The following is a 27,101-nucleotide window of genomic DNA, read 5'->3' as shown; positions in this document are numbered from 1 at the left end:
TTTCATAAATCGCTTGTTTCATATACTTATAATATTAGGACGGTAATTAATTTTCTTCGTTTATATTGATTTAATTTATAAATAATTTTTATTTATTTTTATATACTAATATAAAAATCTTTATAACTGTCAAATATCGTAAAACGAATTTTCGATTCTTAATACTTACTGGGTACATCACTTAGAAAGTAAATGACGAGAGGAAAGTAGAGGAAAACCTTTGTTGTTAATTTTCTTTGTAGATAGCTAGATGCAGCAACTGAACCTTTATCAAATCTTTTTCATATAATTCATAATGTTTTATGTTACAAACTGTGTTTTGAAAAAGTCGTCTCTGTTCTGACTAGGTCATGGCAATTCAGTTATTTCAGTTTACAATGTGAAATCGTTTAGTTAAGTCGTCTTACAATGGTAAGTGTAGAATAATTTATTTATTAATTTAGTTTGATACAAAGTCAATAAAAATAAAGTGTAATATATTTATTATTATTTGTCCATTTTATTAGAACGATAACTGACTTACAAACATAAAATTGGTGAAAGTGCGTTGATGGAGAACTGGTTGATGTATTGTTACTTGGGAGTGTAAGCGATCTTGTTAAGTTGTTAATAACGGGACGTAGACACTTTAATTTGGTAGATATTTCAAATGCGTCATAGATTATGATTTATATTATTGCAGATAAACAATTTATATATTTTAATAATTTTGTCAAGAATATTTTAGGCTGTGGATGAATATAAACACAATATTTATAATAGTTTTAATTTTATCATATTTTTGGTGGTAAATAATAATAATGCTATTTAAAAACAAGTGTTACATTTTTAACATGTAGAATTAAAAAAGAAAAGTGTTTTTATTAAACCACATGAGAATTCCAAACAAGTGAGTGCAAGTTTTATTTAAAACTTTACAATTTGAAACTCTGTGTGTGGCAGGCTGAACAGTAAAGCTCACATCAGGATGTCATCGGTGGGTCAGCTGGTGCCCCAGGTGACACGGAGCCCGAACAACAGCACAGTGCGCTTCAATGGGCCCCATATTGAAGGCTCCTTCTGTTCTCTCATCAACTACAACTACGACCCTGCCATCAGTGTCATATGCGCCATGTATATTGTTTTTGGCATTGTGTATACACTCTTTGGTTAGTGTACTTTCTATGTGATGAATAGTTTGATGGGTGAAACTGTACATTAAAATTAATCATATGTGGAATGTCACACTGTAGGCTGACTATTGTTCTAGGTTATAGATGCTTTAAAGCCAGCATGTTCCTGACGGGTTTCACTTTTGGTTCAGCCATAGTCTACCTCATCTGCCTTCAAGAGTATCTGATGCCAGCTTATGGCAATGTTGGTAAGTTATCGTCCTTGTCTACTATACTACTTCACTGTATTCTGTGTGAGAGTGTGTCCGTCCGTCAGGTGTGGCGATGTCCGCGGGGCTGTTGTTCGGTCTCATCACGATGTTGATCCAGTACGTGGGTCTGTTCGTGACCGGCTTCCACACGGGTCTCCTGCTAGCCGTGGCCGGCCTCGCCATATACGATCACTTCCTGGAAGCCAGAAGCCACACCGTGAGTTGAACGTTACTTATAATCATAACAGTCCGAGTGCGTTAGTTGCAAAGTGTTTGTCACCTTATGAACGGTGTGACTCACTCTTTGTGACGAGTCTTCAAAAGTTAAATTTGTTTCAAGGTTTATTTGTTGTCATTACAAACTAAAAAGAATCTTTCTATTTGATTTATTTGAGCTGTTTTCTGATACGTCCTAAGCGTTTTAAACTTTTTTTTATATATACATATAATATTATAAATGTTTTGTAACATTGATCCGCTCTATAACAGTCACTACACCCGCGCCAGTGTAGATCGATGCCACTCTCTCAATTATTAATTGAACGTGATTGGTTTCAAAGCTAACACGCTCGTATTATACGTGTAGACATACATACATACATACACCGTAGACGGTCCGTACGTACCTCATTGTTTCGGATGATCTCAAATATCAAAAAGCATGATTCATGAGTTAATGTGAATAATTTTTATTTTATAATTTTAAATTGTATTGAATATCTCCGATATATATTATATTGTATAGTGTCAGTCTAGACAGCAGACAGCAGACAGCAGACAGTCTTGGTCCTTTAGCGACAGTTTGTTTACCTCCGAGTCTATTCTTTTGTGAACGAACACAATTTTATTGACCTCAAAGACGAGACGCGTTCGAGTCGAGCGATCTGTTTAACGTATACACGTCTGTAGTGGAGTCGGTTTCATTCACCCTGCACGAGTGTACGAGTGTATATGAGGACTCAGTACCTACTACGAGTTGTTTCATTATCATATATCATTAATGAGCAATATTAGTATCTAGGTGTAGGTAAGACGTTTGTATGGGAGTCGGTCGGTGACCGGCGTGTGGTAGATCGGTGGTGAGTCGATGGTGGGTGTGGTGAGCCGAACTCCGCTAGTGTGGATCGATTGGTCGATGCCTTAACGATATAATGACGTCCTCAATCGTGTCGCTCGCCGGTTAGATTGTTACAAACGCGTAGTTAATAAGGCCCCTCTAAAACACAGTTAACTGATTCACTTTGACAGAGCAATTGTTTTAGGATTGTTATATTTCATCATAACAGATCATATCATATCATTATTATTCCATGGTTATGGTTATGGTCATAGTCCAGTGCTTTAAATACATTCTACATAATACAGGTACATTGTAGTAGTATGTGTGTGTATGTGTGTGTGTGTATAAGTAATAGTACATCATTTATCCTCATGTATAGGTAATTCGATGAATCTATTGAGCTGGTGTTCCATCAACGATCCTATATCAACATGAATCGCTTTAGGCGTTTTTAATGAAACATATTTTTTCTACACCCTCTATATACACCTACTCATGTCATAATGTTGATCAGACGCAGCGCCTTAACTATATAAGCAAAGTGCCTTGTATCATGTATGTGCTCGACACGCTCTTGCTGCCACTCGGCCTCTCACAAACGCTTCCTACTATTTACTGCTATTTATTTATAAATAACCTTTAGTTTTTATAAGCGCCATGCGAATATAATATTCGTTCGTAAGATAGATCGTAACATGTATATAGACAGTGTCGCTCGCGTGTTGCGAACTTATCTCACTTTGTAGTGTACACTATACAAGTACTAACTAACGCCTGTACGTCTGTTTGTAAGTTAGCGAAGTTGTTTCTATTCACCGGAGTCGCGTGTATGTTCATTATCAAACTTTGTTACCCCGCCTGTATCATGCACGCCGCGCGAACTTTAACTCGCGTTTCTCGCCGCTGTAACGTGCTGAACTATCTCTGACGTGTTGTTATTGTTACAACAGCTGATTGTTTTATATGTTATGTTATGTCGCTGGCTGTGCGAGGTCCTCGTCTCCTCTCGTCTCGTCTCTGTGTTCGACCGCGCCGTATCATCTCATTGTATTGTTACAGTACTGGCTGTGCGTGGTAGTCCTGCTCGCGTCCGGCATCTTCTTCGCGGTCGTCAACCTCTACTGGAAGAAAGGTTACTTTATTCATTATCATAGTACTTAGTGAGGCGCAGTTGCGTGTCGAAGAGATGCCAACATCTATATATATAAGGAGGCACGGGTTACTACTGTAACAGCGAATATATAAAATTTTAAATTACTTTTCGTAGAAGATATATCTTTACATTTTTAAATATCAGTTTATTTAACCAGAAACATTTAAATATTACATTATATAGAACAGATTGTAATTTGTCTATTTTGAGATTCGTCTGTCGTCGAGTATCTCGTGTGTGTCGGTTCATCATGAGGACGTGCTTGCTCTTTGTTCCCAGTGCTGACTATCTTCGGTACTAGTGTGTACGGCGGCGCGGTGATCGCTACCTGTCTGGACTACTTCCTCGAGAGGATGCTCATGCTGAAGTGGGTACGTACAGGGAGTGAGGGTAGCAACTCGCCAGGGAACTACTGCTCTCTGACATTTAAAGACTGAATGACGAAAGCAAAACTACTTCTCATTTAACACTTATAATCAGTTCAGAATGTTTTCAAGTCCTGCCGCTTAAAGAGACATAACTTAAAGATAAACGAGATCCTCTGTATCTTTGCCTGGTCGTGCAGGTGTGGGAGCGCGCGCGGCTGGAGGCGGTCCGCAGCCCTCCGTGCCGCCTGTCCTGGTTGTCGCTGGCCGTGTGGCCCGCCGCTACGCTGGTGGGGTTGGTGGCGCAGGCGGTGCTCACGGCGTCCGCCATACATCACACTCAAAGTCTGCGGGCCCAGAAGCGTCGCCTCCAGGGCCCGCCCACCCGCGACCAGCGAGCCGAGATGAAGCAGCGCAAGTACCGCTACCTGTACCAGGTGCGGACCGCGCACGGGGACGTCATCTCGCAGTCCTACGTGCAGGCCCTGCAGAAGAAGGCGCACTGCGGCAACTGGGCGGCGGCCGGGGCCGGGGCCGCGGCGGGGGGAGAGTGCAGCACCCTGCAGAGTGACTCTACACACCTAACCGTGCTGGCCCCGCACACGGACACCGACGACGACCTGGAGCAGATCCGCCCCGCACACTAACCCCCCGCCGCCGCCTCACCATCACTGCCATATCGTTTAGCGCCGACGGGATCCTGTCCATCATCAGGGCGAGTTCTATACAACTCCGACATTCCTCTCTCCGTATTTATTGTCTTTAGATTTTTATGTGTCAGACTGTTTACATTTCGTTATATTATGTATTGACACAGTAATGTATTGTAATAGTCATGTAACTAGCTAGTGTTGTACGCGGTAGTGTTGACACGTCGTCAGTCAGTCAGTCAGTCAGTCAGTCAGTGAGTGAGTGAGTCATGTTATGTTTTGGCCAAAGTATATTTTAGTTGTTTCTTCTCTGAGAGCTCTATTTGTTTATTTTGCTGCATATGATGCGCGCTTGTGTTTGCTCGTCAGTCTGTATGTCTGTCCGTCTCTCCCTCGGGGAATGTCCGCTCAATCTCTAGTCGATGACGTAGAGTCAGTGTCGGTGAACACTCCACACGTCCGACGTGTCTCTGTTCACTGTTCACTGTCCATTGTTCTTGTTCTTATAAAGTGTATGTTTTTTATTATTCGCTGTTGTTATTTTGTTTGCTTTTATAATATTATTTTTTTGTCTTTATATCACAGTGGGCGTGTCGTAAACTATCCTGTACGTATGTAAGTGTAACTTATTCGTAGCTTAGTGTAACGTAGTGGCACTTTCGTCTCATTCATTAACTATCAACTATATTTATATATATATACATAGTAAGCTTGGTGCACACCGCACTGTATATGAGCGTGCGTGTCGTTGGTTGTATGTGTGCGCGTGAGTGTGTGCGCGCGCGCGTGCGCGTGTGTGTGTGTGTGTGTATGTTGGAGGTCGCGTCTCGTCTGTCGGTCTGTTTGTTCGTTGTTTTAGTCGTTCGTTATAGTTTGATGGCATTCACCAGTGCACAGTGACACGGATCACTTGAACATTATGTAATGACACGTATCTTGGCGTGAGTACCGATGACCCAGTGGACCTATTCCACGTCATGTGGAGGCGGGTCGTGCCGGGGCTCGTCGTAACTAGATGTAAGACACCTACATACTTACTGTATTCACATGCTCGTCTGTAACTGCGTGTCTGAGTCCTTGGTACGATTGTTTTCACGCTAATATCTTGCTCACAGTAACTTTTATAAAGGGATGTTAATCAGTGGCTCGAGGTCTCCGCTGTAGCATCTGCATGTGTGTGTGTATGTATGTATGTGTATGGGAGGGCGTGTCCTCACTCGAGTACACGCCCTCTTTATCTATAATACATTAATGTCGCTATGTACTACTATATGTGTTAGACATAAACGACTCTTTTAATTATTGTGTTGTAAATATGTATTCTGTCTCGATGTAGTTTGTGATATCAACGAGGAGACATCTACTATAAGCTGTCGTTGGTACAAACAAGCTACTATACTGTTACGAAAGGTAACGGCCAACGAAACCAGATAAAAAATGTATACAAATACCAAGACGCTCGACAAAATTTTAAAGTTTGGTTTGTTGAACGCTGTAGGAGAGAGTTGATGTAAAACATTTTATAATAAGGATCTAATTATAGATATGTAAAGATTGTAACTATCATATGATTTAAAATATGATCGGACAAGTTTATAGAGAAACAATAAATAATGATAGTGCCGTTATGATGTACCTAGTATAAGAGGAAGAGTATTAAGGAGCGGCTAACACAAAAGGTAATTATAAAAAGGAAACGGTGATATAATAATATATAATGTATGATAGGGAGCTATGTGTTAAGTGAAGCGGAGTGAGCGCATTTCAAAAATGCCTTTTAGATTACTATACAATTAACTTGTTTTTAAACTAAATGTATCTCTTCACTTTGATAATGCTAGTTTTTTTTTTTTGTTATATGATATCTTAAAGTTTAGGTGGTTCAGCTCCTCTCGTTTTCATAGAAACAAGGAGCCAATATCTCTGGTTATATAGTTATATGCCAGTTATTATTTCGGATACTTAGTGAGATTGTTATATAAAACGGAGAATAATTAGGAACCGGTTTGTGTTTACAATATTTATCTTGTTTCGTTGGCTACATTAAGGTCGTGTATTTTAGTCGTTTAGGCGCTGTCCCGTAATTAATTGTTCCCTGTAGCTAGATCTACTTTTAAAGACGTAATATCCGTCTCATTAAAATTAATATTTTGGGAGTGTTTATCGCCGAGCCCTCCCTTCCCGGACACAACGAAAGTGTAGAATGTCTGTGATGTTATGTGATACGATAGGCAGGCCATTACGGGACCGTTTCATGTGAACTGACAACGGCCGAGACAGGTGACGGTGAGAAACAAAATAAAAACAACACATGTGAGAATTTATTGATGTTTAAAAAGTATTATCGATATAATATATATACATTAATATTAAAATTGATTAAGAAGTAGATGTCTTATAGGCTTCATGTGGACGAGTGTGTGAGGTGAGTGTACACGTGTAGACACACTCGCCAGGCGGTTCACAGAGTTCGGTCTCAGATTATTAATATTAATTAAATTGAAGTGGAATTTATTCATTTAGATATTTTGTATTCAGTTTACATTGTCGCTTGCATTATGTTAGGGGCCGAGTTGGGTTGCGTCTTGGAAACATCACATCCATAGAGTTCCTAGTGCGGGGATGACGAACGGACAGGTGTTTTATTAAATAATCGCACAAAAGTATTAAATGAACTATTTAAATATGCACAAATGATATTGAATTGAGAGTGAAACAAATTTTATCGATATTTTTTAAGCGACCCGATCTCCCCGCACTAGCGACCGAGTAAGATAAGAAGAATTAGTAGTAGATATTTTTGGACTGTAGTCCTTTTTGCCAATATTATTATCGTACTACGAACGTTATTTTAATAAATAATTTGTTGTCATCTCTACAGATGTTTTATTAAGAATCCAACTCCAGCGAGTCTATTCCGTCTCTGCACGAGCACTCTCACTATAAGACTACAATATTAAGAATATGCAATAAGTTCCAACTACCTAGTTCCGGGTTCATATTAATATATTTTCTTAAAACGTACTTTTATTACATACAGAACTTTGGTTTAATCTTTACAAAACTTACACCTACATAATAAGTTACATACACGTCTCATATTACTTCAAACATCCTACACTTAACAAATTGTGTGTTAGCAACTGACGTTACTCAATATTAAATATTCAAAATGCACATTAGTGGTCGACGAACCTTCTATTTATACATCACAAACGTTCGTGTCTTCGACTAGTTTAACGAGCTGGCGTTACTCGTGGTCTGAACACCCGGCACCTCGTTACGGATGTCTGTCTAACTTGACTCAAAGATATGTGTTACTTCTGATGCACAGTTCGGATAGTTCGTTGTATGGAGCCGACTCTGATTATCCGCTGCTAGATGCAGGACGTGATCTCCTCGACGTAGGAGGAGGGGAAGATGCCGAAGCAGCCGTTGAGATCTCCGCTCCACCACACCTCGTCCTGCTTCTCATAGATATCGATCACGTCTCCTGAACAACGGAAGCGACATGACATGACATGACACGAAACGACACGACAAAACGCCTTGACCTCATACGTGTTACATATACAAAGGATTATCAAAAGAGAAGATCAAGTGAAGGTCGCGCAGCAACTTACAACAATACATACACACAGGTACAACATGTCTGTAAACAGTAAACAGTAAACAAGCAGAGACAGCGGGTGGTGCGAGTGTTGTCAATACGAATCAGACTGTTACGATACCTGGTGTGAGCGTCAGTTCGTCGTCCAGTCTGGCCTCGTACGTGTACAGCGCTCTACATTTGCCGATATATTTGTGACTCATCTCGCTGGTGTTGTTGTTATGTTTCCTCACGTCTGATAGATCAGCTGAACTGTCACTTTGAGATGAAAATTCGTCTGTAATGAAAATGATATTCGCCTTAATTTCTTTTATAAAACCATTTTATTATAACATATTCAGGATTGTTGACTGAAAGCAACATCAGAATTAAATGTATAGAGATTTCGCATTGGCTGTATAGGAAACAAGTTTATACTTGTAGCTAACACAAAATAAAATGTAAACGGGACGAGAATAACGAGTTTATTTCAGGTATCATAGAACATCATGACGTGACAGATTATAAACTCATAGCTAACTGCCTGATGAACCGAGTACCCAGCATAAATAAAAATAAGGATCGCTGATGCACCCACTTACCGAAGTCACTGTCCTGCTGGTTGGAGAGTCCGTCTCCAGCGCCGCGCTCGCTGGACGTCCAGTCGAGAGCGGGGGACTCCGCGGACACGGGCGTGGTGGGCGCCGTGGTCACTGTGGGTGTGGTGGGCGCCGTAGTCACCGTGGGCGTGGCGGGAGCGCTACTCCTCTCCACGGCCTTCCGGAAAGACAGATGCTCAATGCGCAGTTTGCTGGAGGCGCGGCTGAGTACGGAGTCGCGTCTCTCTCGTTCGTCCGCTCCACAGACGGCGCCGGTCACACTCTTCGACAAGGCCGTGTAGTTCGGTTGAAGGTTCTTGTTCACCTCGCTCTGATAGTCCGCCTGCAGCCAGGGCGGAACCTGCGTCACACGTACGTTACATATGCTATTCCAACACATTTGTTAGTCGCTGTCGTTACTGAATGTATACCTTGAGTATGCTCTGCTGCAAGCCTTGCTTGTCTCGTACGATCTGTATGTGTGTGGCGAGCGGATGTTGGCCGGCGGGTCGGTTGTCCAGCTCGGTGAGGCTGGTTGTGATCTTGTATCGCACCGCCTCCAGATATGTTAACATGGACCTCATCTGTAAGTGTAGGGGCTGACATTAAATATTATGACGTCATATAGACTATGTTCCGTTTATTTAGTCGCAGGACTTACGTGGTACAGTTTGTCAGCTACGTTTTGTTGAGAATCATCACTACCGAAAGTGGGTGTCTGTTTTATAGCCATCGAAAGCTTTTCGAGACCTTGTTTAGACTTCCGCTCTCTGTCTATATCTTGCTTTACCAACTGAAGAATCTTCAATAGGGCCTAACAACAAATTTCACTTATAAATTATATAGTTGAAACTATTTTATAATGGTGTTATTTTCTCTGCTCCACTTAATGTTAGCGCGTGGATGTGTTTTATGTATATGACAGGTTCTTACTTGTTTACGTCTCTCCTTGTTCATGGCTAGCGTGGTGTGCTCGCAGTAGAAGTCTGGTAGCAGTTGGTCACTGGCGCCGGCCGGAGCGCCGCGCACTCCTCGCACCACGCGCATGTCCACGTTAGAGTTGGCTTTCTTAATAGGAGCCACGAGAGCATTGGTCGCCTGGGACAGTCCAATAGGTTTAAGGAAACGTTTTTTGAATTCTACTAACAGTCACAAGATAACTATAACGTCTACCCACCTCCGCCAGCTGCGGCGGGACTGCTGCCGTCAGCCTGAGGTAACAGTCGGCGGCGCTCTTCAGCTGTTCAAGTCTCTCCTCCTCGAGGGACTCCAGCATCCCCGCGCCCTTCACCACACTCGTCTCCCATTCCAACCTGCGCAGTACATGTATTAAGAAGCCGGTCGAGTTAACGGGGACCAGTGGATCATTGACTCACCTCGATCTTTCCGCTTGAACACAAACGTTGTAATAGTCGACCTCTGTCTTCTTGACGGCGTCCTCGGTCTTCCTCTTCTTCACTTGCAGCTTGGCGGCGTCGCGCTCGCTGGCGGCGGGCGCGAGCCGCTCAGCTCGTGCGGCGCTCAGGATGGAGTGAGGGATGTGTCCCATACTCGAGCTGCGTGACAGACGACTGTAAACAATCAAAACATGCTGCTGACTCTTGCTGCTTCCGCACACCGACTACGTTCACTCGGTAAGTCGCTGAGCGTCTCTATATTCGCAGGCGCTGTTCGCATGGCACATGAACGATGCTCTGTGTAACGAGAGATGTAATCGAACCTAATGTCTAGTGAGGCGTCTTGAAGCTTCTCATTTTCCCTGGCGGCCGCGTGTGATTGTCTCTTTGACTTGGCCTCCGCTGTTCTCCAATCTGCCAACGCTCGCGTCGTCTTGTCCACGTTGCCCTCGATCTGTAATCAGCGAATATCAAACATTGAGCACACTCGTGTTGTGAGTCTTAGGCCGCTTCCAGAGTTCATATGTATATATATTTATCACAATACCTTTTTCCTTAACTTGAGTTGGTTGTCTATGACTTGTTTCATCGGTTTCACAAGTTCTTCCGTCAACGCACTGGAGTAACTCCTGTTCAAACATAACACATTGTAATAACTATAGCTACAATACTATATCCTCTACTGCTGTGATACTCTTCTTCTAACCTGTGTATCTCAGCTCTCTTCTCCATATCATGAGCGACGTGTTTCCACGCTTCCGCACAAGACCCTACACTCTCTTTGCAAGCTTTACTGAGCTTCGAGCCTAATTTCGCCAAGCATTTCGAATAGTAGTTTTCTGCTTCGACTCTGTAAAAATAATGAATTTACTTAGTGACTTTGACGAGCAGCGACCACACTTACATAGACATTCCTATCATAATAAACCTTAACATTATGTTTAATAAATGTTCTTGCACAGTTTTACTAAAATGTATTTCAGCGTACACGTTTCTCATAGTCTAGTTTCTTAAGTGGACCGCATTTGTCTTCTAAAACGTAATGATAGCAATTGTTTCAAAATCAGAGAGAAAGTGAAATAAACAATCTGGTATAAAGGTAAGCGGCCGCCGTCTGGGGAGATGGCGGGTGGTCTAGATCTATTTAGGATATTGTGGCTGTCGGCGTCACCGCCCGGCCGGGGGAGGCGCAGACACTCGTTTCATGTAATAGTGTTGCACTCGGTGACGCCGGCCCAACCGAAATAAACCGTCTGTTCCATTTACACTGTAATAACAACTCCGCCACACGTTACGTCCGACGAAGTATCTATGTTTGAGAATTATTTTATACGCACACTGCTGGCCCGAGCTCGAGGCATATAAATAATAGTTAATAAACAATGAAGTGCCTATTGTGTTATTGCATCGACTTTAGAAAGTTAGGTTTCCGAGACCCGAGCGAGATAAGATAACTTATCTTACGGCATATATTAAAACGCGGCTACATTTTATTTTTTATTAAAATGAGATGCACATCTCGAGTTCGATCGAAACAGCCATAATATTCTTTGTGACAGTGTTAAAAATAGAAATAGTCAGTTAGTTAGTTACAACACAGTTGAGATTTTTCTTGATTTATTTTCATAGCACGCTAACGGTTAACCCCGGCTAAAATTATTACACGTCCAGATGTGACTCAAAATTTACTTATTTATATTGTCAAAAGCAACTGTTAACTGAAACTTTGCAATTTTGGAGTATTTAGTCACCGTCACTTATATAATTCTTTCAACGTGAATAAAAAATGGAGAGACTGGTCTTATATTTTAAGCTAAGTTGACAAAAATAAACTACTTGCAGTCGTTGAATCGAGAGACAGCTCAAGGAAGTACATATTCTAATATTGTAAATAGTAGGAATGATGACGCACACACGTCTTCATTTCTACTACTTACAATACTTATATTCTAAGGTTAACTGTGGTCGAGGAAAGTCATTCAGCCAGAATTATATAAGAGTGACTGAGTTACCGTTCCTGCAAGATGTTGGCGAGTTCCTTGCTGAAGTCGCCGCCCTGCTTCACGTAACGCCGCAGCTCGTCGAAACCATTCTGAGCCTGGAACACAAACGACTGAACATCATCACGTTGCTCCAGGGAATCCGTTCTTCTAGTGCTTACTTAAAGATCAATGAAAATGAGATTAATCGCTGGGCATTTAACCATATAGGAAGCATTCAACAAATTAATACCGGTAACAAATTTATTATTTAACCGAAGCTTTTAATGTTATATTAACAGTACAACATTTTCTACACTATTCATCTATTGGTAAGAAGTCGTATTTTCTAACGATTGAAGAAATACCATGTAGCCGCCTGTTTGCATTATGTTAATGAGAAGAAATCTCAATTATGACAAAGAAGATCAGAGCGAGCGGTAATATTATCAAAGTTATTAAACGCACGCGAGGATACTCGACCGTTGGAAATAATTACATGCGAATTGGTGCCCCCCCCCCCGCCCCCGGCCTCCGGGCCCGCCGTCCAGCCGTCCAGCATATTACGCCGACCGCTATTAGACCGTCAAATGGTTATTAAAACGGAAACAAAAGTTATTAATTTGTTTGCAACTGGACTTCATAATAACGACTTTTATTCGGATAAAAGTTTCCAAAACGTTAAATCATGCAGAAAATATGAAAGTGCGGCGGAGATTTGAACACAGCTTTTAAATTATTCATAAAAGTGTGTAATTTCGAAATAAATGTTCAATCTGAAAAAGAAATTCTGCATAGTATAATACACTGACTAAATCATATTTAATTTGAGAAGAACTTTAAAAAGTGCACCGAAGAAGTCTTTATCTGACAGATATGAATTCTAGTTGGCTGTCTGAGGATATCAACTTGGTATGGCAACATTCGATACTCTCCTACTTCAAAATGAAACAACAGTGTGACAGATATTTATAATTGGTTATGTCAAACAATTTATATCATACATCTGGTGATTGGGTTCGTTTTAAATTGTCATTTGCCTGTTAGCTACTTGAAAAAAAAAACAGTCACTCTACGAGGTATATATTGTACCTAAGAATTAATTAAGTGGTCCAGAAAAAGGCACAATGTATATGAAAATTACGTTAACTATAATTATAGATATACATCAACTCAAAAATATTTATATATTGTGTGACGACAATACGTAATTTCATTATTGTAACAGTAGTCATTTTATTTCAGCTTCTTATGCTTTCACATAATAAAAATTAACAATTTACCTACTTTCTATTTTTTATGATTTACTTTTGTAAGTTTTTAAATGATATCTTTATGTAGACATTTGTTCTTTGCAAACGTTGTACTTTATATATGTACGTACATAGTATATATTGGTAGCCTAGATAGTGTAGCTCCAAGAACGTGTCCGCGACACTCGCGCTTACTTAATATCCATTTCTCTTACAATATAAATAATTCACATCACTATATACAAACGTTCTTTATCTGTCAGTCACGCGCCGCACACCGTCCGGCAATGATTAAACAATTGCTTTCGTCACACGACAACTTTCTCTGTAATCAAAATACGAGCTAATCTGTTGGTGACTACGATCCAGTTTTGTTTGTCGCGGGTTTGGCTCGCGTTCTTTTCATTTTGAATGTTAAGAGGCACCATCATCATCAGCTCGAGTAGGTATTGACAGCCGAGCCCGGGGCCGGCACGCGACGACATGTATCAAGCCAACTGATGGACGAGGCCTCCTGGGACTGCTTCAAACGACCAACGGGATCATATTGCTATTGTTTTCTTTATATAAAAATATATTTATATAGAATAAATAAACTAAGCAATGAATCGATAGTAAAATTGAAAATAAAAAATTTGTAGCCTTCATTGACTACTCAACGTAGAACACGTTACAAATTATTCTTTAAATTTTTATTAAATCCAAAAACCTTGTAACATTTATAACATATATAATGTGTCTAATATATGTAATCTGCATCGAGTGCGAGATGTTTGTTTGTGTGGTGGCTGGTGACCGATCAACCTGTGACTGCTGCCAACAATGCGGACGATACATTATCTAAGTAGCGTTCTCTGATGAGTGAGCGTCGCTGTGAAGGTGAAGGACTTCACACGACTCGTCACACAGTCAGTTGGCAGCTCTAACCGCGATCGTCATACAGCTGCTGTATGTTGTTCGTTGTATTCCGATAGATACAGTATATTATAATGTTAGATATGAAAATGGTGGTCGGAATACTCATTACTGGTCGTTACAGAGCTGGTTCGAGTAACTTTTTTTGTCACGTAGGTTTCTCCACAGTGAACGTGTAGACTCGATACGAACACGTTCGTCGACGCCGACCACGCGCTAACAATACCTTAATTAATAATACCAACCAACATTTTATTATTTATAATACAATTCACAAGGTTAAACGGTCAGTCGGTGCGCGCTGCGAATGTTACCTACATTAACCAAAGTACCTTCCTTTATTATAACTAATAATAATAATATGTTATAATTATTGCGTTCTTTGTGTTCCAGATAACACAATGTTTGTCTGACTTCACAGCTCTTACATGCCTACCTATACATTAAATATTATTATTGTTGTCATAACCAATGACGTTCAATGGCCCGCGGCTCTAATGCTCTACTTTTTTCCAATAGACCCGATTGACTTTCTCCGAGGCTTCGGGCAATGATTACAAACTACCAAACCATAAATAAATACAAAAGAATCTATGTTTTCTGGAGCAGTTACATAAACTGATAAAAATTATGTTTTAAATATTTAAAAACAATTTCCGATTAAGATTAATAATTTACCCAAAAGTATTTGTAGTTCAGTAAAGTGTAGATGTTTCAATAACTAATTTCAAAAGAGTTTAGAGAACGTCGTCAGAGCAGTGAGTCTGTTACGACACTAATAATATTGAGGAATCACCGCTCTAAACAAATAAACTAAGTGTTTGTACTCGATCACTCCCCCAAAACATATTTGCTTTTAGTACTGATAATAATCTTGTCTTTTTGTTAACGTACTGACAACATCGCTTATTTCAAAACTATAGGGTTTCAATATATTATGTAAAGCTGCAAAAGTCAGATAATTGCTGGACTCCCTTGACACAATTGGACGTTCTCTCACCGTGAAACCTTTCACTCTTTAAAGTTTCGTTGATTGAGTAAACTTTTACCCCAATTAAGTCACTTTCACTGCACAGATGTAACTGAACGCGCGTATTATAATGACGTTATATATTTTAAACGATTACGTAAAATATGCATCATCAAAATACACCAACGAGAATTATTAACGTGTATCATAAAATGATATATGACAGAAGTTTTATATTTAATATATGTAAATAACACAATTTAATTTAGTTTCGGATTTTTTAATTTAAATTTGACGTCACAGTAGAATAACATATGAGTTCGTGATTCGTACTATAATGAGCACTCCTGCCTGTTAATATTATAAGTTATCTTTACCCAGTAGTTGTCTTTGAACACGTGGTTGCTGGAGGATCTCAGATGCATCATATCCTCCAGGGTAGTCTGCCAGCGATCCATACCGGCCGCTATCTTAGTGGACACGTCGCGACTCACGCCGCCCTCGCCCTCCCCGGGTACATCACACCCGACACTCTTGGTGACAGCGCCTCCGCTCGAGCCGCTTCCACTGGAGCTCCTGATACAGACATAGGACGACTCAGTGGACAGAATTGGATACACTGTATAGAAAATATATTAAAACATAATATATTTGTAATTATGTAAACGACCTTGAGAACGTAGAACCAATCAAAGGCTAGATTAATTTACAACCGTTCGCAATGAGCCGCTTTCTGACTCACACTTCCTCTAACTCTTTTAAACGATGACTATACGAGGGTTCGGGTGAAAAATAACGTTTAATGAGCTCACAGATCCGGAAGTAATCCTCGTCTTTGATTGATCGCTAAGGTTTCGTGACATATACGTTAAAGATGTGGCGTTCAGAGTTCCTAATAACAATACAGATCATAGACGCCTTGTCTGAAATTAATAAATTTATTGTAATGTATGTAATGTAATAGTAATAAGGACATGCGAGGAGTTTCTTTTTAGTTCTAAGAATTGCGCCAGCAATCGAAGGCAGCTGTCAATTGAAATTATAAACATGACAGACATGTCGAAAGTAATGTCATTTAGACAGAAATTTATTAAAAGTTGATACAAACCACATAGTACATACACTCTCACGTAGTATAGAGGTCGGGCGATCGTTTCATAACTTTATTCCGCATACTTGCTATAAATTAATCTTCGACTAATCTGAAGCGGACTGATGACTGCCAGAAAATGACATTTAATTTGGTTTCAACGGATTATACAGAAACTTGTTTTGTTAATTAAAATAAAGACGTTAAGTCGTATTGATTTTTGTTAGGTGATATCTGTCTTTAGTGAATTGTATGATGACTGTAAGAATTGTAAGTATTGTATTGTAAATGACTCACTCTACTGCTGGTACATTAAGACCAAGTATAAAATATACATTAAAAAATTAAAGTAAATAAGTAAGTAAGTAAAATGTGTAAATCTATGTTAATATATTTGATGGACAAATTATTTAAAATATAAGCTTCTATAAAATCAATAATGCTTTGATTACTTTGTTTATTGAAATAGAAAAACGAATTACCAAAATGTAGTACCTATCTTTCTCAAAACAATGTTCAACAACGTCCTTTAGTTATTATACCTAATTAGTAATTTTATTGTACGAGTTTATTATTTCCTTTAGGACCACTCTGTCTCTGATTTTATATATATTCACTGATAGGGACGATATTTGTACGTCATATTGTTTGTTCGAAATACTTATACGAAAAACAGTTTGTGTCAATTTATATTCAAACTATCTAATTATCTAATTAAATATTTCAATCGAAATTTCTCTAGTTATCAGCGAATTCATTATACTAACAACCCGGCGGACTCCTACAACACTGCTTGGTTCCATAGCTGGTTCAGGGTAAAGTTATGATGATAATTTTCTTCATACCCCGTGTGTCTGTGTCTTTTTCGCGATTAGAGATATAATATTTTAATTTCATACACTGACTACATAATAATTGATTGACCAACTTTCATTTGTATGGTGAATGAGTAGTTTTTTCTACGATATTTATTTAATGACATTAACTTATCAAATCACTCATGTCGCTTTAGGTATTCGGCCACATTTCATTTGTTTCTAGTTTCTTAGGAAATAATCGTTCAGGTAACAATTATACAATCAGTTATTGGCATTTAGTTGTTTCGAAATGGCGATAGTATTAGAAGATTTGCGTGTTGTTGTACTGGACAGTGGGTACCCCACTTGTTGTTCAAGACACTGTGACGTAATGTTCGCCAGGAAACTGAACGAAACATGGCGCATGTCTCGGAGGAGGAATGCTAGCGAGGTCTTATAATATTAAGAGAGAGTGCTTACACTGTTTGCTAAAATTCTGAATCATTATAGCTCTGTTTGATGAACAAACATGACGAACCTGCAATATGATAACTCACTGATAATAAACGTGGAATGTTTTTAAACTATCGCTCAACGAATTTCAATATGGCGTCGCTTGTATGAAAACCTCGGTCTATTTTGGTAAACTCACATATGTGCATCAATATAATCTCTTTCGATTTGGTATTTTCAATTTTGATTACTAAATAAAGATTTGTTGTGCTAAATAACTAATACTGAGTTCATAACAACATATTAATTTGGCGAGGCGCCACCGGGCCGGCACGAAACGGTCTGTTTAAAAAGTGTCTAACAGTGCGTATTAATAATGTTTTTATTATAGTATTATAGCTTCGGTCCCCCACAGAGACGACGCTGACGTGAAGCTAGCTGCTAGCCACTGGCTGGCGGCCGCCGGTCGACGGTGGCACAATATTTATCAACTTATTATGACATCACACACGTAACAGACACCAGTCAGATCAATTTCATAACGAACGTATCCACTGCCACTGCTGCACATAGAAATGTGACTCCTGCAAACATCTTACGCAATCTACGAAATGGCCCCCTTTATATTTATAACACAAAATTATAAGTTCAATAGGAGCGGTCGAGAACACGAGCCCACGAGCGCGAGCACACGAGACCTTGTCTTAATTGTGTATAAAGAATCTTTTAAAAATGTAAACAATGAATTTCCTTTATGTCGAAACGAACGTTGTCAGGAAATGCTGATTACTTATAATAAGTGGTCGTAATATTTAAACTTATCAAATTGAAATCGACCCCGATTATTTTATGACGTCGTAAGTAACAGTGGAAACCAGATCTCAATCTTCAAAACTTATTGTTATGAGGGAAACGTCGCCTGGATCGTGTCAAGACGACAATCGATTTACGATATCGAAAGTGTTGCCGATCCCAGCGAGCGTTCAGATTTACTTGAAGACTTTCACTGAGAACGTTGTCGTCACACTCCGACAGACGACAGCTTTAAGATGAAAATTGAAAACTGAATAGTTCGCCGAGCCTAATGTTTAATATAATACAAGTTAAGGATTAAGATAAATTCTATATTAGGTCACGAGTATTCATAAGAAAAGAATTAAAAACGATCAGAGAGGACATTATGAAGTGTAGTTACAGCGAGCATTCGTTCATTGAAATAAAAAGTATAATATTCATTTCACGTTAAATGTGATGAGAGATTATTAATTTTTAGACGAACGATTATTAATTTTTAAAGAAAAAACAGTCTCAAATACTGTAATAAAAATTCTAATCTTCGACATTGTCAAAGTAAGTATATTTGCACGGTTTGATAAAGATGTCTTATTTATAAATGTAGAGGCGAGATAATATTATGAGAAATTATAACAACGTTATAAATATCGGAGGTTAGAGAAATAAAAAAAATTAATTTATTTACGTGCTTTTTGATATCCGGTCTCTCGAGTGCCTACCCAGTACCCGGTGATCGCCGACCTTGGGTTTCATTTAACGCTGGCCGACTCATTATAAAGCTTTTGATTTCCTCGTCATATTCGACACCGATCAGGGTCAGAATATACAACAACCGAATTAACTATACCTTGATATAAAGGAAACACTCAATGAAAAAGAAGTGAAATTGTTTAACTACTTTGAATAGCATTTCTAATTTATCAGCGACAAACACACTGCAAGGCAAAACAATACATTATCATATTAATAATATTCATTTGGGGTCTCTTATAAAACATTAAAGAAGCGACATTGATTTTATGAACAAAAATAAAGTCGTTTTATATCGAACCGAACGTACACCTCCTCGATGAATAGGATCGTAGGAAATTTAGAGAAAGTAAAACATAGTAAGTGGTAAGGGGTTTGGATCACGCTAGTATTAGTTTGTTTGTACAACGCGTCGTACCGAATATCGTAGGTATATAATTATAGGTAAATAAAGAGAACCTCTAACTTGTCTCTGTGCTGTAAATTAAAATGAATCCAATAAATAGTATAGATGGCATGTTAATGTTAACTATATACCGACGTTAACTGTTCCGACGGTAACGGATTCTTATTTTCTCATATAAAGTACTCGTGCTGGTCACACATCAAAAGATTGTTCTCGTTGTGATTACAATGAAGATGAAGCGTGGTGGTTAGCGGTGCGATGGACCGCAGCATCCAGCGACACGGTCCACGACACCGATCATACATATTAATAGTGTGCCAGGAAGCCACGAGCATACTTCACCACTACTTACTCTGAGCAAGTCCAAATCGATGATTGCTTTAATTTATTTTAAGATATACAAGGAAGTCAATAAAACAGAGTCGGAACATTTAACCCACGAGCACTATTTATATAAATATCATTGAAATGTATACAAGTCATACAAATACGTGAGTTATCAAAACAGCACACGCCAGTTGTTTCTTAAACAATCGACCGTTAGTAACCTACGTCCCACAACATTAAGTATATTTATACATGTACTATTTTTTTTTTTCATTATTTTTAAAATACATTTCAAGTGTACGAGATATTAATGTTGAGAGTTGCATAACAGTGACGTCACGCGCACACGGACATTTCACGATATTGGAACCGTAATGATCTACATTTTAACGAACTCGACTTTATAAATTATTTGCGAAGTGTTTGTGGTGGTCTCGGAGTGTTCCAGCGCGTCGGACGAACAACCTTCCAAATACGTGTTGTCATAAAATAAAAAATAAAAGCTTGATCCAGTGAAGGTCGCTTGACATTTACGGCCTTTACATTTACAGAGAGCATCGGGGGCGCTCGAAAACACGAAAAGGCTAGCTGTTTAATATTAAAACTAACACAACAATAATAATGTATTATAAAATACGAAGCTTTTACAAACACTTCAAGAGACAAAAATAATTAAGATTATTACAATGTTTTTCTCTGTTTGTTTCTACTTATTGGAGTTTTTGAGAGTCTCATTTATGTAAAGAAGAACAACCGAAGACACAGGTTGATGAGCAACGATTGCATGATTTGAATTATTAAATAGAGTTTGATTGATCAAATGTAGTTGAAGATATAAATCTCATCCATTAAAAATCATAAAAAACCGAGACATATATAATTATTATTTACTGTTAGACTATGAAAGTGTTCACGAAACAATTGTTTTCTGCTGTGAGTATCGAGATTCAATAGGAAATAGAATATGCTCAATTAATAACTATATACTAGCCCTTGTCCGCGACTTCGTCTGCGTCACTTTCAGAATTCGAAATGTATAGTTGACCAGGCGAACCCTGTTTCGCCTTACAGCCAGTAAATAAGCAGCTTTTATGAAGTTATTTTTTTCAATCAAAGCGGATGAAAAGTATTCTCTGTCCATCTTTTAGTTCTAAGCTAGTTTCCCACAAATTATCAGTAAACTCCGTACAGCCGTTCTTGAGATATGAGCAGATTAACCGCCGTCCGTCAGTTATCACTTCGCCCGCAGCTGTTTCGGCGTTCCTCCATCATCTAGATTCTAGATGATGTCTGAAGCCTTCATTGACCCTGACTATAAAGCTCATGAATATTAGTTATTTAATATCGGAGAGGTTTTTCCTTTCATTTTAATTGCTCGTCCGCAGAGCGGAGGCCGCCGAGACCTTGTGAAACATCATTTGAATTTCGCTCGGATAATGTTTCGCTTCATGATGTACCTACAGAGCTACTCGGTGTTAGTCTTATACACTTATAATATTATAAATGGGAACATTACAGAAGACTATTAAAATTATTAAATCATGTCCGTTCTATTTATAAATAAAAATGCAGAATAATGAGAGTAAATACGAGATCTTTATTCATTTTTTCCGTATAATTTTCTTCATGACTTTCGACTAGTCTTTCTACTAATTATAATTGTATAAAAACAAACTATTACATAACATAATGATATGACCGCATCTTATGATTATCTTATTGTCTTATTATCTTATTGTTGTCAGTGGGTTGGCGATGGGGAATACTATGCTCAGCAAACGGTTAGCTTGTTATTAACAATGAAACTAGTGTCCGTGTTAATCAAAATGTATAAAACACGAACAGCGCTTATCAACTGGTAACCACGACCACGTTGCTTCGTTGTCATTTTTCCCTCGAATCATTTCATTGACTATTTACATCGGATACAAATCTATGATCATTATGCCTGATATTAATGACTCGGGAGAGGAAATTAACTACATAGACTTATCAAAGGAGTTACGGCAGAAAGAAATTCCTGAGTAACTTATTGGCTCTGACCCACAATTGACCCCAATGGAAAGGTCGCGGTAATTAAATTATCACTGTCATCCTAACTGGCACGGTGACTGACTCGGGACGAACGTTAGTCCTAACGAGACCACAAACATCGACAACGCGGACTTTATATTATTTTTATATGTCTAACATATTATTGTTTCCTATAGAACGGTTCAGTAAGAGCTGTTGATCAGTAATTCAATGCCACGTCGGGTCATCAACCAACTGGAAACCAGTTCAAAGGTATCGATATCGAGAGAGGTTCCAATGTGGCGTTTCTACTCTCATTTCTGAGCCCTCGCGGTGTCAGCTTGGTGCCCAGTTAATGCACCATCGATGACCTCGTTCGCTCGTTGTTATACTTTTCCAATGGTTTACAAATTTTTAACGTCTGTCTCCACTTTGTTGAGGTTATCATATATTGGGAGATTTCCTTAAGTAAAAGTCATTCATTAGCCGGTCTCGGAGCCTCTGAATCCTGTCTGTAATCAATATGTCTACCGCAAATAAAAGGAGCGCTTATCGATGAATACCGAGCGAATGAAAAGAGGCACTTATATAAAGTAATCCGAAAAAACGCACGAAATTTAGTATCGGTGTTATATCAACTATTCACCATAGCACGAACAAACAGCGATAAAATTGATAATTCCGTTTGTCCTACATTTATAACTAAAACAACGAAAACTGCGTATAATGAAATCGGGTATTACAATCGAGACTGGCTTCCGGAGTTCCGTAACAATGGCAACCCATACACAATGGCGACAGCTGACTTCGCTCGCCAACTGACGCTGGTAGTTGGTTCGGCTTTAACGGACCTTCGTGTCCTCAAGAGGAGCACCACAGCACACGTCATACGGACGAGATGCTCTTAACGTATCTCGTTAGCCAATGACTTCTTATCATAGATTACAGAACTTTGCACAATACGAATAAAAAAGTTTCTTAAAGCACAGTCATCCGTTTGACTCAGAATAATAGCATTATGATTTTTTTATTTATAATAAAAATCACATTCCACGCGAATGAAGTCAGTAGTTAAACAAACACAACATAAAATATATATATTACTGTTTGGAAATCTGACATTTAATGAAGAAAACAGTGAGATATCCAACTTTAAAATACACAGTTGAATTGATAGATTAATATGTGTAGGAATTTGTAATTTAATATTCTGCGACTGTTAAGTGCTCATCAATTAATTGATGATTATTATAAATTGTCTTTAACATTATACGAATGTCTTTTAAATGAATTAAATAATACTCATACTCCGCTATTAGTTTAATTATCATTTTATTCATTTGTCGGTTGTCGGACGTTATTGTAATGATTTACAGTAAACTCTATAAACGCTTAATAACCGTTACAAGTTATGACTGGCGAGAATGACTCCTCTATTTATTGTTAGCTCTATGTTACATTATGGTGCGATTAAATGGAAATTTATATTTCATTGTTTATTCATATAAATGTCACCTTCAATCCTATCATACATATTATTTACTTGAAGTTCGCTCGTGTATTGTCTGTCTGTCCGTCTGTCTGTCTGTCAGTACATACATACATATATTGTAAATATTATTGTAACAGTAGTTTTCATTAATGGAAAGCGAGGTGAAGCTGATGACATGCGACAGTCGTTTATAACAGGCGAGCCATCAAAGCGTGTTAGTTGTCGGTGTGTAATGACGGTGTTGAGTCTATTAGGTAGTAGCAACCGTTTCCTAGTATCTAATATCACCGTAACTCATGGACTACAACCTAACATTAAAAAAACCGCATCTCACTTCTCCGGTTCGCGTCCGAGGTATCAACCATCAAGCAAAGACGATGAATGTGTTTTTCCGTTAAAATCCATAACGAACGTACTTGGTTTGTTTTGTATCGGTATTTGGTGGCGCTCGAGGCGACACAGCTGTGTACATAACCGAGTGCGCCAAGTATTATCGTTATGTAAGTGTCCCTACCTAGTGCCTAGTACCTACAGAAACGTGTTGCACGTTTTGTAAGGCCCATCATAGCCGCGGAGAGACGCTCAATGAAGTTTGTACAAGTGGCCTTCAAACGACCGTTGTCACCTCACACCTGTACTGTGTAATATGTAATGTAGAGTGTGGAGTGAGAAATTGTTCCATAATATGATCATTGCTTTCCTTTTTCTTCTAATATTCGACTTTTAACTTCAATAACACTCCAACGCAAACAAGAGTAATCACAGCTTTATTTAATTGATGTGGATTTCGAATGACGTCAAGAGAGAGAGTGAGAGGTAATTAAATAAACATTTAAGGTGTGTGGTACAATTGAAATGATTGAACGAGGACAAAATGAGCTAGTGTTATATCCTCATTAATATTGAGTACGCCACAAACTATAACATTAACACCTGAATACATTCACGGCGGTTGTATATAGTTATTACTGTAAGTCTTCAAGAAAGTATCGACTTGTGTAGAAATAAAGTAGCCTATGGGCTGTGGCGCACATTGAAACAAGAAAACGAGTCTTATTTAGGAGTGGTTGGAATCAATAATTATGAACATTATATTAACAACCACCGAAATATATAAAAAATACCTATCTTAAATGACAAGGTCCCCGGATGACGTCGACGTGATAAGAAGTGCGGACAAGCGATTCCGTCCTAGATGACTTTATACGATGGAAATAAAAATTATTGTTTATGATGTGTGAACGCAAATAATAAATAGCACTCGACCACCTTGAAGTACATGTCTTAATATTTTAATATGGGTGAGAGTGTATGACTCGATCCGCCGCGCCGTCCGTGGACGGATCCCTCCCGCGCTGTTCCGAGAGGCGACGTATTATCAGACCGTTTGGAACGGACGAAAATGTCATCGTGTGAGAATTGACCTAAATAGTCATTGATGTGCAGGAAGGAGATTCAAACACTACGAACTACAGGTCTAATAGACTTCGTATAAATGTTTACTTTACCGCTTTTGGCTTTCTCATTCATTAAAGTCGTACTACTGAGGAAGCCTCCTTTCCTGATCAATTCCAACCTCAAACACCAACTGCACTATATAAAAGGATTTCCAAACGGACATAATGTACTTTCTTTTTCACGCAACACGCTCATGTATTCTGAGAGTGTATTAAAAAGTAATTTTATGTAATACTAACAACTTTAGAATTATAATGTAATTTTCACGTTGTACTTTAGGCATCTCTTTATAGAAAGTGCTATGAAAAGATTTTACGTTAGACAATATAATACGTACTATAATTACCTCTTCAATAAATTAGGCATCTTCTTACTGGCTCAAGGGGACGCTTGTTAAACCATTTTACTTTTCGTATTATATTATACATTAATTAAACTATTACATCAAAATAGAACTTGAACGGTTGTTTCGGAAGGTCGCACGTCAGGGCTCCACGGCTCCGAGCAATACACTGTCAAAGACTGTCGCTAGTCATCCTGTTATCTCTGGTATCTTTGAACAACACGTCAATCACACAGACGGCAAGAGAATTATCTCAGCTGATACCTGATCTTTCACAGCAGCATCACGTGGAATAGCGAAAGTAGACAATTGTAGGGTAGTTGGAGCAATCAAATTATTAGTAAACTTTCAAAGATAGAGACGTAACGTTTTGAATAAGTGATGTTTTGAGGGAGTGAGTCTTGTGACGGACCTACACGTCGGTAAGGAATGGATCATTTTTCATCCTCAAGATGACACTGGAAAGATAGATCGTTGGCATAGCTCTTATACGACACTATTGACAGCTATAGTATACGTGGACTACGGCTTATACATTATGAACTACCTCAAAGTAAATCCCACCAATAGTTTTCAGTTTCTCTTAGGAAGGAGTTAGTGTAATCTCCGGAAGCTTCTCTCGATGTAATGTAACCATGTTACAATAACAAGTAAAGCAACTTTTCAATACAAACATTTCTCCTAGTGTTGTTACTCGTACAAGAGTTTGTTTGTTATCTCTATATAGTAAACAGTCCGTGCGGCGTTCTGACACTCGATGTTCTCGTCGTGAAGAATAAAGTTCTTAACTATATTTATAGTCTATTTAACTCTGTTTCTCCAATAACACAGTTAATGCATTCTAAAATTAATATTGTATTGTTCTTGAAAGCAAAAAAATTATGCTTAAAATTTGAAAAGTACGACTACACGTACTACCTCTTATCTGTATGTATGTATCTATTGCTAGATCTACACATATTGTAAAAAGTAATTGTTTTTTACATCAATAATTTAAAATAACATGCGGTTTCAGTATTTCTGAATCGAATTATATCATAATTGAAAAGTTTATGTTAGACAATTTATCAATTTCTCAAAGCGTTAATAACTAAACGAAATGACTAACTAGTAAACTATAAGTAAGACTCGCAAGTTGACATTAATATAGTATGATCGACTTGTCGTCCCATTCACACACCTGTCATGTGAGTAATGAGTCGTTTTATGTCTACCTGCAGTATACATACATACACACATTACGACAACGCCAAACCGAAGCGGAGCGCATCTGTGGGTACCGAGTTGTTTTTAGAGCGAATAAAAATTAATAAGAGCTCGCATGGCGACGTTGCTTGGGCTTATTATAGTATTTACAAACGATTACAGCTAATGACTGCCTTGTATAATAGAACTTATATATTGATTGTTTTAAATAACTTCAACGTTACGCCTAATAGCCAGAGCGTTGGACGGTGATAATTGAATAGGAAAATGTAAACCAATGGAATTATTTTTATGTATTGAATCAACTCACGTAATGTCAACAACCTAACGAACTAAGTAGATACCTTAACAAACGTAGGTAATTTAAACAAATACATACCGAAAAAACGAAAGCCGCTGCTAGCTTAATATTCACAGGTTAAATCCACTCACAAGCCCGGGGGCTGGTATAACTATATTTCACTTGGTTTTCTCAGCGGGAAAACTAATGAATTATCGTATTAGCACCGTTGTGATGAACGGACACGAGTCGACACGGACTTGAAACACATTCACCCTCGATGGGTGTCGACTCACGACTGACTACTGTCTACTCAGTACTCACTACCGACTACACCGTCAGCGAGGCTGATCATTCACGCTCACACTCACAGACACAGTCACAAACAGGCGACGGAG

At 38.6% G+C, this 27,101-nt stretch overlaps 2 protein-coding genes across 4 annotated transcripts; one reads left to right on the top strand and one right to left on the bottom strand.

Annotated features, from left to right (window-relative positions):
* Positions 1-197: 197 nt before the first annotated feature.
* On the top strand, positions 198-7,467 carry LOC116777507 (transmembrane protein 198). The gene is made up of 7 exons (XM_032671101.2): positions 198-411; positions 943-1,148; positions 1,250-1,360; positions 1,429-1,580; positions 3,483-3,555; positions 3,856-3,947; positions 4,142-7,467. The coding sequence occupies exons 2-7, from the start codon at positions 968-970 to the stop codon at positions 4,586-4,588; spliced, it is 1,056 nt and encodes a 351-aa protein (XP_032526992.1). The 5' UTR covers positions 198-411; positions 943-967; the 3' UTR covers positions 4,589-7,467.
* LOC116777505 (nostrin) lies at positions 6,893-27,007 on the bottom strand. Of its 3 annotated transcripts, none has more exons than XM_032671097.2 (14): positions 26,803-27,007; positions 15,671-15,869; positions 12,189-12,274; positions 10,883-11,026; positions 10,724-10,805; positions 10,500-10,630; positions 10,156-10,350; positions 9,957-10,092; positions 9,713-9,877; positions 9,441-9,593; positions 9,211-9,363; positions 8,783-9,140; positions 8,323-8,478; positions 6,893-8,084 (listed from the first exon to the last, which is right to left on the bottom strand). In XM_032671097.2, exons 2-14 carry the CDS (start codon positions 15,749-15,751, stop codon positions 7,969-7,971), a joined length of 1,956 nt encoding a protein of 651 aa, XP_032526988.1. In that variant the 5' UTR covers positions 15,752-15,869; positions 26,803-27,007; the 3' UTR covers positions 6,893-7,968. The 3 variants fall into 3 exon arrangements, with proteins under 3 accessions (XP_032526988.1, XP_032526985.1, XP_032526984.1); XM_032671094.2 differs by lacking the exon at positions 26,803-27,007 and adding an exon at positions 25,221-25,376 and having other exon boundaries at positions 10,156-10,335; XM_032671093.2 differs by lacking the exon at positions 26,803-27,007 and adding an exon at positions 25,221-25,375.
* Positions 27,008-27,101: the final 94 nt, after the last annotated feature.

The sequence above is a fragment of the Danaus plexippus genome, chromosome Z (assembly GCF_018135715.1).
Source record: "Danaus plexippus chromosome Z, MEX_DaPlex, whole genome shotgun sequence".
NCBI lineage: Eukaryota > Metazoa > Arthropoda > Insecta > Lepidoptera > Nymphalidae > Danaus > Danaus plexippus.
Note: the sequence above shows the minus strand (reverse complement) of the source record. Positions and strands in the feature narration are given on the sequence as shown.

Excerpts from the sequence above, each read along its gene's own strand:
- LOC116777505 (XM_032671093.2), bottom strand. The coding sequence starts at position 25,240 with ATGCCTAATTTATTGAAGAG. Across the intron at positions 15,870-25,220 it reads ATGCCTAATTTATTGAAGAG|GAGCTCCAGTGGAAGCGGCT; the intron begins GTAATTATAGTA and ends TGTCTGTATCAG. Across the intron at positions 11,027-12,188 it reads GCCAACATCTTGCAGGAACG|AGTCGAAGCAGAAAACTACT; the intron begins GTAACTCAGTCA and ends TTATTTTTACAG.
- LOC116777507 (XM_032671101.2), top strand. The coding sequence starts at position 968 with ATGTCATCGGTGGGTCAGCTGGTGCCCCAGGTGACACGGAGCCCGAAC. Across the intron at positions 1,361-1,428 it reads GCCAGCTTATGGCAATGTTG|GTGTGGCGATGTCCGCGGGG; the intron begins GTAAGTTATCGT and ends TCCGTCCGTCAG. Across the intron at positions 3,948-4,141 it reads GGATGCTCATGCTGAAGTGG|GTGTGGGAGCGCGCGCGGCT; the intron begins GTACGTACAGGG and ends CTGGTCGTGCAG.